We start from the raw sequence: 13,780 nt of genomic DNA on the forward strand, positions 1-13,780 counted from the left end.
AGGATTGAGGTAAGGGGTTTTCTGCCCAGTTCTGGGATGGCACATCCCAAGGCTTTTCCTAAGCTCAACTGGAGCAGCAGGGAAGTCAGAAAACGAGGTTATTCTCCCCGTGGACAGGACGCATCATTCCGCTATTACTTCCATCAACAAACATTAGCAGAGCTCACTTTACCCCAGTGGTAAAGATCCGCGGGCGCTTTCCGAGTCAAGACCAACATCAGCAGGTTGCCCAGTGACTGCGACTTTCCAAAGTTGCCTCTACTATGCAGAGGGGAAACGCCGGAGCTCCGAGAGCAGCCAGCACTGAGACTCCCCGGCTCCAGGACCAGAGGCCTGGTGCTCAGACCCGGTGTGCAGCTATTCCACGTGCGCGCTTTGCCGCCGGAGGGGCGGGGCGGGGGCGGGGCCAGGCAGGAGGGCCGGCCCCGCCTTCGGTGCTCCCATGGCTCCCCGCGCCCCACGGCCAGATGCTGACGTGTCCTTTCCTTCCCACTACACCTCCCGACACCACTGTCTCAGACTTCCCCGGAAGTCCCGCCCCGTAGTTCGCCCGTCACCGCAAATCAGCTCTTTCAGCGCTTCCTGGAGCTCCCTACCCTTTTTGGAACCAAGGGGCGGGGCTTCACGAACAGAGTGCCTATTGGCTTGAGGTCCGGCGGGTTCTGGACGCTAATTGGCCGGAGGGCGGCGGCGCTCTGGCACGCTTGCGCGGCGAGTAGAACGTGTGGCGGCGGCGGAGATCGCGTCTCCTCTTTTGCTCTCAGTCCCGCTGCTGCTTTAGTGTGCGCCTGGCGCCTCCATCCAGTCCGCTGTCGGTAGCCTGTCGCCTGCCTGCCTGCTCCTCGTCGCGGCAACCTCTCTCCAGCGCCGACACTCATCCTGACACCTCCAGCCCGGCCGGCCGCCCCACTCGCTGCCCTTCCAGCTCCACACATGGCCTCCTCCGCGCAGAGCGGCGGCTCCTCCGGGGGACCCGCGGTCCCCACCGTGCAGCGGGGCATCGTCAAGATGGTGAGAGCGGGGCCCCAGACCCGGACCCCTCTTTCGCCTTGGAGCGGGAGTCAGGCATTGACTCCTTCCCCTTCAGTCAGCCTGCATGGTCTCAGTTCGCCTTTCCTCTGCCCCTTCCTCACTCTCCACCCACTCCGAATCTTCACCTGGCAGAACCCCGCACGAACTCCCCTTGACTTTTGCCTTCTGGTCACCCTGTCATGGGTTCGGTCACAGTGATTCTCGTGGTCGCGGCTTTCGGAGCCCCTGGCTGTTTACCAGAAGCAGATGTGTTACTGAGACATTAACGGAGATAGTTCATGGATAGTTCTTCCCATCCCCCTCTTTTGGTCCATTTTGACTTATGCCGATCAGTTCGCTGTTTTCCGAGATCCTGACATCTTTTCTTTCCTGGAACCCCAGGAGTGCTTAGCTGTCATGAGGTTTTTGTTTTCACTGACTCTCAGTTACTTACTCAAAGTTTTCTCAACTTTCTCTCTGTGTCCAGTTTGTAAGGCCTGAAAGCTCCTGATCTTTGCATACTTTTGCCTTAGGCTGGCAGGGATCTTATGCTAATTAGTATTCTCCCACTTCCTAAGGGTAAGGAGACTTGTTTTAAAGAAGGCCAGTGCCTTGCCTTAAGGGCACATGGCAGTTTGGATTGGAGCCAATAACAAGAGCCCAGGTGTTCAGATTCCCTGTGTAGGACTCTAACCTGTACAGATCCTGCCCACTTACGTACCTTCACTTTCTTCATTCTGAATTTTGGATTCTATCACCTTCACTCCCACGCTAATTTTGTAGCACAAATCTGTTTTATTATTTTTTTATATGATCTCTCCTTTTTACCCCCCCCCCCCCCAATACATTGAGCTCTGACTTTTCTTTGTTAACAACAGGTTTTCAGATTGAGATGACTGTAATCTTTTAGATTGCTTTTCATATCCTAACTCCAGTTTTTCCCTCCAGAGTGGAAGATATTTTTTTCCTCAAAGAGCCAGTCTTTAAACAATCTGTTTGCCGTCCCGTTGTCTTTCGCAGGGTTGATACTTTCTTCAGGGGGGACCTGAAAAGGTGGCTCAGTGGGTAAAAGTGCTCGCTGTGCAATCATGAGGACCTGGGTTCAAATCTTGAGCACCCACGTTCAAGCTGGACATGGCCGTTCCAGTTCCTGTAACCTAAGTGTTATCCAGGGAATAAGGTGAAGAGCCATAGAGGAAGATAGAGATGTTCTCCTATGCTCCAGTAGCCTTCTATGGCCTCTGCACGAGTGCTCAGGCACATGTTCCCTAACATACACCCAAGGATGTATACAAACATAAGCCACTCTCAGACACAAGTATTTTGCAGCTTATGTGTGTAAATTCAATCTCCAGATTCCTAGAATGCTAATGTCTTCATTTCTTAGATAAATCTCAGCTGACAGCTGAGATTTGCTGGGATATGCAGTATTGCCTTATTGCCTTTTCTATTTATGTACAGACAGTCAGAATTCATTAGACGTAACGAATATGGAATTTCCGAGGTCCATGTTTTCTCTCTGAAATTTTGACTCTTGAAAGAATTTTCCTGAAGCGCTTCCTCTTTCATTACCTTTGCACCCACACTGGTCTTCTCTTCATTACGGGAACAGAGTACCGCTTAGCTGTCCGCTGTGGTTTTGGTGGCCTGCAGCGGATTTTTTAGTTTTCTTACTAAGGCTTGACTTTTTCTTAAAGGCGGCCCTTTTGTAGGAGGGGAGTTGTAGGAAGCCGAATCTATTTTTGCTTCCAACAACGCTGGCAGCCTGCAGGGTATCTGGATTCTCTGAGGTGGTTGTGCCTACTCACAAATTATTTCCCCTGTGGACACTGTATTACCAGTGGTCACTCAGGTCCTCAGCTGGGCTCTCTGCATTTCATCTATACCATCTAAGCCGATGTCTAATCTGAGGCTCACATAGGCTCACTTTCCCAGGTACCTTTTTTATTAGTAATAAGAGGCAGGGCGAAACTTGAACCCAGGTCTGCCTGCCACAACGCAAGCTACTATAAACTGTGCTGTGGGGCCTGACTCCAGGACTCTAGGACTCCGGGGTATTACTTTCTAACGTGAAGGGTGGGGCTGGTAATGCATGACCACAAATTATAGGACAGTGGAAGCTGACTGTAATTGAGTTGAGAAAAGATTAGGTACTGTTCCATGACTTGCTGGTTGCTGCTGTTGTGGTTGTGTGACTTCATTTGGTGTGTATGGTTGCTGTGTGTTTAGGAGTATTTGTTGTGTGGCATTTAAAATTCAGTGATTTGAGCAGTCTGTACCGGGCATGGGCTGCTTGCTGCACACCCTGACCACACTGCAGAGGGTGGGTGGGTGAGTTACCAGCAGCAGATTTGTGTCCGGTTTAGAGGCCTTGTCTGGAATGAAAAATCAACCAGTGGCAAATTACTCGCTGAAGCTCTTCTGCTAAGCAAAGTTGTATTTTCTTGGAGAGTAATAGTTTCCTGTGGTACTAGAAACTGCTTTGTAAGAAGTCTGCGAAGGAGGTGGAGAGCTCTTGCAGGAAAGAGAAAGAAACAGGTATTGATAGAAAACAGAGGTGCTGCTTTCTTCTGCCTTTTGGAAGGGTGCAGAAATTGGAACACTGAGTAGTCAAAGGTGTGTTTTTGAGTGGGAGCATTCAGGTCCTGTGCACTGGGCTGATCTGAGGGTCAGAAATGGTTGATAGTAGAAGTCGTTTTTCAGTGAGGAGTAGCGCTCTCTCTCTCTCTCTCTCTCTCTCTCTCTCTCTCTCTCTCTCTCTCTCTCTCTCTCTCTCCTCTCACTCTCTCACTAGTATTTAAAAAAACCAATTGTGATGCCAGTGACTGTGTGTACTTTCTAGATTGGGGAAAGATGGTTGGTTCTGGAGTATCCTTATGGAGGAAGTGGGCAATAAGTTGACACAAGCTTTTTGGAGCTATCTTGTTACTCAGGTTGAGGGAAAAATGAACACAGATTTCTGTGTTTTGAGTTGGGATACTAGCAGTGATGAAGGTGGGCAGAATGCAGCTCGTGTAATTACATGTTTCTGTCAAGTCCGATCTTACTCTTGAACCTGTGAAAGCTTCCTGCTCCGGGTCTCTGAATACTTTGCTAGACTTTCCTCTAGCTGTGACGGAACATGTCTGCAGATGTTCCGTAGGTGAGGTTCCGTCTTCCCCATAGTGGCTACTCAGAAAAGGCCGTCTTCTCTGGCTTTACTGACCTAGTTACCTTTGTGTTTTGGGGACGGAACCTTCTATGACTTTCCACTTTAGCTCTGAAATTTGGTGTTTGCCTTCCTCCTCAGGCAGGCGCACATGACAGTTCAGCCTTCACAGCTGTAGAATGAGGCGTGTTCTTCAGTCTCCTGTGCCTGTTGCAAGCAGATGTGGAAGCAGCTTACCTTACTGCACCGTGTGGAAGACTGGAGGGTGTGTAGTCCCGCACTCACTCTCTCGGAAGGGGAAAGGACCCTTTGCCAGTCTTCAGAGTGAATGGCCTTAGCTTGTTGTTTTCATAGCATTCTCGCTGCCCCTTTGTTGTGAAGTGTAAATTTCCTCCCAGGTAGCTTTGTGGACATTTCTTTGAAGTATAGCCTGTAGGAGATTGTTTCTAAAATTGAGTTCATTATACTTAAATATATTTTAGACTTCTGCACTAAGTGTGTTTCTTTTGAGATTTGAGTGGGGGCAGAGTAGCCTGTTTATGTTGACTTGCTTGACTTTTCTGTTTTTAAGACAGAGTCTTCTGTGACCCAGGTTGTCTTCAAACTCCTGTGACCTAGGACTTCCCATCCTCCTGCCTCCGCCTCAGTACTGCGATTACCAGCATGCACCACACAGGTGGCTTTTGAGTTGCTTTCTTCTGTATGTGCTTATTTTGTGTAGGGACAAACAAAACCCTGTTGCTGAGCTGCTTAAAATACCCTTGTTTACCATTCAGAAGTATAAGGTAGCTGGAAAATCTTTTCGAGGAGTCATGTGCACAGAAGTAGAATAAGGATACTTTTTCCTGTAGGTTTGACATTGCCCATTTCCCAGCTGTTATGCATGGGAGGTTTCAATCAAGATCAGTAAAGGAACACAAAGTTATTCTTGTATCTTGAACACTCTCTGAGATTTTTCAGTGAAAATGAAGCATCCCTCCAGCTCTAGTTATGCTGATAGTAGTGTTGCCACGGAACTAAATAAATGTAAGTAATTATATTCCTCCATACCCCCGACAGGTCTCATTGTGAAGCACTATGTTGATTGGTCAGGCTGCCCTCAAACTTGTGGCGGTCCTTCTGCCTTTGCCTCCTGAGAGCTGGGAATGTGGGGTTTGTGATATTTTTTTTTAATTGAACATTTAGTTTTTGTTCAAGCTCTCTCTGGGCATTGGATGTTTATCCTATGGCTCATGGGGGAGTCAGACAGTAAAGAAGGGAATAAGTAAGCATGGTAACAGAGCATAGTGAATCCACATAGTGGACTAGAACAGGGTGGTCGGGAGCAAGAGAGAGGTGATTCCTTAAATAGTGTGTTTAGGAAAGAATCGGCTCAGTTGGCGTTTGCACTGAAATCTGTTGGACATCAAAGAGCCAACCACAAGGGAAGTGTTTCCAGCAGAGGAATGACAGGTGCAGAGCTGTGGGCTTTCCATTGATGATTGTTCTCCAGTGTTTGTACAGTAGTTCTTCAGTCTCACACACAGATGCTGTGGACTGGACATGAATTATTACATAACGTGTGGTTAAGGATGGTAAAGGAGCAGGCAGTAGGGGTCGTACTCGCTCTGATAACCTGGTGAGATCAGTAGCTGACAGTCTACTGAATACATGTATGGAATGAGAGGCTGAGCTTTGCTTCTTAGGACCAAGAGTTAGGCTGTTTTGACGTCCTATGAATTAGTCCACTATTTCCAAGTCTTCCTGTGATGGAAATGGATGAAAATAAATGCTAAAGCAGACAGAATTGGGGATTAAATAGCATTCATATTCTAAGTAGGAGTTAAGTAGTATCTGTCACTGTTGGTGTTTTTTTTTTTTTTTTTTTTTTCCAAGACAGAGTTTCCTGGAACTAGCTCTTGTAGACCAGGCTGGCCTTGAACTCACAGAGATCTGGAATTAAAGGCTTGCGCCACCACCGCCTGGCTTCACTGTTGGTGTTTATGCTTCTGTTAGCATTTTTTTTTTTTTTTAACGGAGTTGAGTGCTGCTACAAGTTCCTTTCAGTACTATTAACCTGGTAAACTTGAGTTGTGTCAGTGAAGAGGTCAAACTAATGGTCAGGTGGTGGTGGGTGCTGGGTAGGGTGGGAAACTGGCTGGAGCACATCTGAGCTCATTAGGCTGGCTGGCTGGGGGTTTTGGTGACCAGTGGACAGTACTTTCATAATGACTCAATGAAGTTGATTTTTTTTTTTTTTGGAAACATGACATAACCCAAGTTGACCTCAAACTTGTGATGATTCTTCCTCAGCCTCCTGAGCATTGGGATTGCAGGCTTGGGACACTGGACTTCTAGGGACTCAAGTCTTGTAGTGTGGATGTAGTCTTTTAAGTACTACTGGAAATGGATACATACCCACTTTCTGTTGCTACTTCCTCTCGGTAGATTGACATATGCTTTTTGTTTTTATGGAAGAAACTGGTGCTGGATCACAGGTTGTGAGCTTCTAGTGCAGATGGAGTGTTGTGGGGTTTCACTTACTTTCAGTGAGACTTAATATGATAAACTAATGTGTTTTTCTCACTTTAATGGTTCAAAAATGAACAAGTAGTTTCAGCTGGCTTTTTTTTTAAATTAGGAAGTCAAGCAACTTGTAGTAAACTTAATGAAATTTTGGTTTCATTTTTAGGTGTTGTGTGTGAGAGAGGGTAGGGAGAGAACGAACAGCAGGGGTGTCAGTCCTGTCCTGCCATGTGGGTCTCAGGACTGACTCAGGTCAGTAGACGTGGTGACAGGTGCCTTTTCTGAGATGTGCTGAAGTTTGTGATGTGAATGTAAAGATGACGAGTGACTTGGAGCAGCATTTCCTCTCTCACTGAGCTGATGGTGTAGGAAGTGATCTGCTTCGGGTGGTCTGTGATGTCAGCCTGCATAGTAGATCAAAGTTTTGGCCTTCATGCATTTGTTTTGGTTCTTCATCTGAATTGATGTGTCGGGTAAGACATTCTACTTTAGTCTCAGCTTCCCTCCTCAGTGACTCATCGCCTCTACACATGTAGTCCCATAGCGCTGTGGATACCGGAAGCCGGTACATTTCTTTTAGGCACACTGAAACAAAGCTGAGAAATCACAGACCTTATGGCAGGCTTGACTCTGAACTGGTGCTTATCCCACAGGAAACCTGCTTTCTATTCCCACTGCTTTTTAATTAAAAACAAACAAAAACACCCCACCCCTGAGGCTGGATGTCTCCTGCAACAGTCCTAGCTGACCTGCAACACACACAGAGCTGCCTGCCTCTGCCTTGCAAGCGCTGGGATTAAGTTTGTGCCACCACTGCCTGGCTATCCCACTTTTTTTTTTTTTTTTTTTTTTAAATTTTACAGAAGGTGGATTAGTTGAAATCCAGTTTTCTAGTGTGGCAGATTAAAGAGTATGAATTAGACTGCACTGTATGATCAAACAGTAGTGTGGATGGGAATTGGTAGAGTGAGGGAGGCACTGGCCTCTTCAGGATCAGCAGGTGTGTACGATTGCTTGCTCTGTGTGGGCTCTACCTTTCCGTCTCCACCTGCTTCTGAACGCCCTTGTGTTTCCCTGCAGCAGCAGGCCTTGGTTTATAAAGGGAAGGATAAATGGGAAATAACTCATGGGAGAAGTCTCCTTTTGTATAGGTCTTTGAGGGACTCCTTGCCTGGAGGTCAGCTGTTATTTTTCTAGACATTTTTTACATATAGGAATTATCTTTATCTATTTTTCTTATGCTTAGAATTGAGCACAGAGTCGTTGCTGGCCAGGCATGCCTACCTTGAGCTCCATTCCCAACCCACCTTCATCTGTGCATCCTTAGTACTTCTGCTCAGGGTTTCTTTTCTTTTCAATTTGTTTATTTTTGCTGTATGTAGTGTGAAGCGGCGGGGCTGTGTCCCGCCACCCGGCCGCCGGCTAGCTTTACACCCGAAATAATTACACGGAAACTATTCTTTTAAACACTGCCTGGCCCATTATCTGTAGCCTCTTATTGGCTAATTCTCACATCTTCCTTTAACCCATATTTAGTAATCTGGGTAGCACCATGAGGTGTGGCTTACCAGGAGAGATCTTAACCTGTGTCCATCTCGGAGAGGAGCAGCATGGAGACTCACTATGGCGACTGCCTGAAGCGTCTCCCCAACTCTGCTTCCTTTTTCCCACAATTCTGTTCTCTCTACTCCGCCTACCTAATTTTCTGTCTCTTAAAGGGCCAAGGCAGTTTTCTTTATTAATTAACCAATGAAAGAAACATAGACAGATAACTCTCCTCCATCAGCTGTATTTATTTATTTATTCATTTATTTGTTTATTTATTCTCACTGTGTTGTCCATTCTGGCAGGAAACTCATAATCTTGCCTCAGTTTTCAGTAAGTGCCACCTTGCTGGACTTCAGTTTTTGTTTTTAAATAGAAAACCCTTTTTTAAATTCTTTCAGGAGAAGATCTCAAGCTGGAAAAAGAATCTCTACTTTTTTTTTTTTTTTTTTTAAAAGCAGGTCATTGTATGGGGACCACCTTGGAGAAGTACTTAAGTAGCATCTGGGGAGGCCTAGGAATTTGTGTCTGGAAAAGCCCCTTCTGTATGATCCTGAGAGGTTCAGTTTGGGATTGGCCTGAGACTGGCATTGGGGACCCACTGATTTGCTTAACTTCGAAACTGTCTTACGTAGCTGAAGGGGCAAGGACACATGATGGATAATTGCACTTGTAGGGTTGAGTATGCCAGGATTTTATGAGGGCAGATAGTGGTTCTCTTCTGGCATTTATTTCGATGGCTTTCAGGACCCTGCATTGCTTTTAATCTATTTAGTATTGGGTTGTCATCAGGGTCCAATTTCAGTGACTGTCAGATCGTGTTCCTGGGTCATCACTGACAGCTGAGAAGTTATTTTATGTGCCTGATTTAGGCCATATGTTCCCTTAACACTTATCTGCCACTTTTCCTTGTATTTGCATAGATTCCCAAGATCTTCCTATCACTTGGCACCAATATCCTGGCACATTATTGCTACGGAAGTCTTTAGTATCTTTTACAAATATGACAACTTTGAGTTCCCACATTCTGTTCTTGGTTTCTGGAAGTTCTCTCCTCTCCCCTCTCTTCTCTCCTCCCCTCCTCTCTACTCTGTCTCCCTTTCTCTCTCCCACCCTCTTTATTCCAGGCTATACTGAGGAAAAGCTCGAGTTTTTGGATCTTTGCCTCTACCACTCCTGGTTTATGTAGTTCTGCTGGGGCTTCACACACATACTCTGCCACCACCTAGTCCCAGCTCCCTTTCAGTTTTCTTCCTTGTGTTAATCTGCTGTGTTTCCCCTTTCCTCCCTTAAGTGACGTAGTGGGGAGGTGAACATCAGAGTGGGTGAACATATGGAAGGTGTTAGTTGGGTGGCATGGAAACCACACCCTTCCCTCATATCTTACTCTGTTTTTCTCCCATCTGGCTGTTTCTGAGTTGATTTCCTATGTTAAAGTCCAGTAATCAAGTAAGCAGAAGAGGTTTTCAAGTTTTTCTAAAAGTTAATAACCCTGGGAAGAGGGTTGTGGGAACTCCAGTGTCTGACAGGTCAGTTAGAAGAGAAACTGAGGCAGAAGAAGCTGTCTGAAGTCAGATGGAACCACTCTCTTAACTTTTGGGATTTGATAGTAAGTCCAAGTATGCATGCCAGGACTGAATTGCAGGGCAACCCAAAGAGTGTCTGCAAAGCACTGGAGAATTGCTTGTTGTGGAGAGCCCCGCCCACAATTTGGTATCAGGAGTGTTGGTGTGAATACACAAGAAAAACAGTCCCCCCCCCTTAGTGTGGGAATTGTGCTAGGCATAGCATCATTAACAACCGGGAGAGCCTTTGGCTTTTATAGAAGAGTGTCAGGTCTCCTTGAGCTAGAGCTTCCTGGGGTGGGTGCTGGGAACCAAACCTGAGTCCTCTGGAAGAACAGGAAGCAGATAATATTACTTTATGTATGTGAATGTTTCTTGTTTTTTTTTTTTTTTTTTTTTTTGATTTTTTTTTTAAGACAGGGTTTCTCTGTAGCTTTGGAGCCTGTCCTGGAACTAGCTGTTGTAGTCCAGGCTGGCCTCCAACTCAGAGATCCACCTGCCTCTGCCTCCTGAGTGTTGGGATTAAAGGTGTGCGCCACCACTGCATGGCTGTGTTTGAATGTTTTACTTGTATGTCTGTACACCATGTACATGCAATGCCCAGAAGAGGGTGACTAATTCTCTGGAATTGGAGTTACAGATGGTTGTGAGCTACTACATGGATACTGGGAATCAAACCTGGGTCCGCTTTTTTTTTTTCCTTTTTCGAGACAGGGTTTCTCTTTGTAGCTTTGGTGCCTCACTCTGTAGCGCAGGCTGGCTTTGAACTCAGAAATCCATCCGGCTGTCTCTGCCTCCTGAGTGCTGGGATTAAAGGTGTGCACCACCCCCACCTGGTTTAGCCAGTGCTCTAACTGTTGAGCCATCTCTCCAGTCCTGTGAAGCATTCTGAACCACTGAGCTACCTTCCTGAAATTAATTTTTAAATTTAACATGCAAAGTAATGTCTCATGGCATTTTCATATAGTTATCCTCCTCCCCACTCCTCTTCTGTTCACTTCCCCCACCTTGCTGCTTCCTGTTCTTCCAAGTCGTCTCCACTTCTGCTTCATCACAGGTACCCATCACCTTCTTCTCGCCCCACACCTACCTCCCCTAAGAGGATGGATGCTCGCTCCCTCTACTCTCACGGTCGTCTTCTCGTATCATTTCTCTCTCCCTCCCTTACACACATACACACAACGAGAGAAAATATTCAGTATTTGTTTTTGAGTCTGGCTTGTTTTGCTTAACATAATTTCTAGTTCCATTCACCTCCTCCAGATGTCATGATTTTAGTTTATTTTTTTATGGCTGAATATAACTCCACTGTGTATATAATCCACATTTTCTTTAGCTTTCCATCTGTGGATATATAGGTAAGCTGGCTCCATTTCTTAGAATAGTGCAGCAATAAATGCAAATGTGCCAGTGTTTGTGTGGTGTGTTGACCTAGAGTCGTTGGACATGTAATCATGTCTGTGTCATGAGGTGCTTTGAGGACCTCTGTTCTGATTTCCATGGCGGCTGCACAAGTGTCCTACCAGGCGTGGGTAAGGGTAATATACTTGCCATCATTTCTTGTTTTTCGTTTTCTTAAGTTTTCTTTTTTAAAAAAAGATTTATTTTATTTTCATTTATGTGATGTGTGTGTCTTGTGTCTGTGCATGTGTGTGCTGGTCACCTGGAAGCCAAAAGAGGGTGTCAGGTATCCCTGGAATCATTGCAGTGGGGGCTAGAACAAAACTCCTTTGCAGGAGTAAGTATGCACTTGACTACTGAGCCATCTCTCCAGGATTCCCTTTTTGAGCTGGGGTGTCAGGATCCTTCTGTTTCCACTGTCCAAGTGCTGGGATTTCAGGCTGCTGCCTCCAAACATGGAGTCTCAAGCAGTTTTGGTTTAGTTTTCATTTCCCTGATGGCTGAGACTATGGAACACTCTCAGATAATTACTATTTGTATTTCTTCTTTTGAAAAGTGTCTCTGTGTTTATTAGCCCATTCATTGGTTGATTATCTGTGTGTGTTTTGGAGGCAGGGTCTGATGTGGCTAGCCCAGGCCCAGACCCAGGTTGGCTTTGAACTCACTTTGTAGCCTCCGTGTCTGGTTTGGTGTTTGCTGTTGCGGTTTTATACATCTTAGATCTTAATCCTCAGTCATGCTTAGTTGGCAAGAAACTTCTCCAAGTCTGTTTTGTTGGCTGTCTTTTTATTCTGGTGATTGTTTCTTCTGTTGTGGAGAAGAGTTTTAATTTCATGTAGTCTTACTTATCAGTTTTTGGGATTCTTCCCTGTGCTATTGGAGTCTAAAAAGAAAGAACTTGACTGAATATATTATCAGTTACCTAGTAGTTTCAGAGTTTCAGGTCTTAGTCTGAGTGATTTTTGTGCAGCGTGACAGGTGCAGATCTAGTCTCGTTCTTCTGCACATGGGCATCTAGTTTTCCTAGCAACATTAATTGAAGAGGTTTTTTCCTTAGTATGTCTTTGACACTGTTGTAGATTAGATGACCGTGTCTGTATGGGTGTATTTCGGTGTCATTGGTCTACACGACTGTCCTTGTGTCAGTACTGCCACTCTAGTATGATAGGAGATAGGTATTACGGTGGCACATCCAGTCCTGGTGTCAGGATTGCTTTGGCTGTTGGACGTCTTTTGTGTGTGACTTTTAGGATTGCCTTTTCTAATTCTTTGAAGAACGTAATTGAATTTGGGTAGGGATTGAGTTAGATCTGTAGTTTTCTGTCAGTTAATACAGCTGTTTTCATAATGATCTCCTAGTTCAGGATTATGATAGGTGTTTCTTTAGTTTAAGTTTTGATCTTAAAGTTTTTACTGTGAAGCTCTTTCACTTCCTTGATGAAGTTTACCACTTAGTACTTTTTTGTCCCCTTTGTACCTGTAGACAATATTTTAGCTGGCAAGGCTTGTTAATGGCAGAGGAGCTGTTTTGCCTCTGACCCCAAGTCCCCAAAAGGCTGTATGAGATTTGGGAGTGGGGCTTATGGAGGCTTCACAAACCCAGCGAAGATACTGGCTTCTGCCTACTTCTGTTTTGGCCTTTGGTCTTCAGCTTGGAAGACTTGAATCCAGACAAATGGTCCTATCTGTATGTGTGTGTGTGTGTGTGTGTGTGAGAGAGAGAGAGAGAGAGAGAGAGAGAGAGAGAGAGAGAGAGAGGAGAGAGAGATAGAGAGAGAGACAGAGAGAGGGAGAGAGACAGAGAGAGAGGGAGGTGTGGTATGTGGTGTGTAGGGTGGGGATGGTATTTTGTGACTTGCTTGACTGGCTGGTCTAGGATTTTTAATCATTCCTCCCTCCTGTCGCTGGCTAGTAGGAATGGCTTAGCCCTGAGGGCAGCCAAGGTCTTTGCTGTCTTTGAAGGGCAAGCTGGGCCAAATTCTCAGCTGGATAGCCAAACATACAGCCTAGTAAGCAAGAGTCTGAAGAAAAGTGTGGGAAGCAGGACCTTTGGGGGTGGGGAAGGGTGCTCTAATGCCTGTAGTTGAGAAGGAGGGCACAGAGAAAGGCAGCAACTAGGAAGACTCTTGGATATCTTTTATTGGGGGAGAACAGGCCTCTAGAGGTGGCCCTGAGGTCTTCATGGCACAAGCCTATTCTTTGGCACTTCCTCCAGAGACCTGAGGAAGGTTGAGAGGTTGGAGAGGGTTCAGTCCCAGGACCTTAAAGGCGTTATTTTCTCAGGTCACGCCCACTATTCCTGAAGCATGTGACCATGCTGCCTGCTGAAGCCATTCTCGCCCAGCCTTTTCTATCACCGAGGAGCCAGTAGTCTTTGAGCAGCTGCTCATCAGGTGGCCCTTGAAGATGCCCTCATCCACGTGTTCTGTGGACATGGTACTCTGCCTCTAGGCTTTGGCGAAGGTGGTGGTCTGGTGCCAAGCCATGAGAAATGCCTCCTGCCAGTGCGATGATGCTGAGTGGGGTTGTGCTTTCCCTTTTTTCTCCCTTTTGGGAAGCTATTGTGAATGTGATTTATTTTTCCTGATTTCTTTTTCAGCAAGTT

General features: G+C 45.9%; 1 protein-coding gene across 1 annotated transcript in view; it reads left to right on the forward strand.

Annotated features, from left to right (window-relative positions):
* Positions 1-698: 698 nt before the first annotated feature.
* The window catches only part of Snd1 (staphylococcal nuclease and tudor domain containing 1), a 401,581-nt gene continuing 388,499 nt past the window's right edge, over positions 699-13,780 (forward strand). The window contains exon 1 of the mRNA XM_038320023.2: positions 699-1,011. Coding sequence (XP_038175951.1) covers positions 934-1,011 — 78 coding nt within the window. The 5' untranslated portion in view covers positions 699-933. The remainder of the gene's footprint in view (positions 1,012-13,780) is intronic.

This window comes from Arvicola amphibius, chromosome 2, assembly GCF_903992535.2.
Source record: "Arvicola amphibius chromosome 2, mArvAmp1.2, whole genome shotgun sequence".
NCBI lineage: Eukaryota > Metazoa > Chordata > Mammalia > Rodentia > Cricetidae > Arvicola > Arvicola amphibius.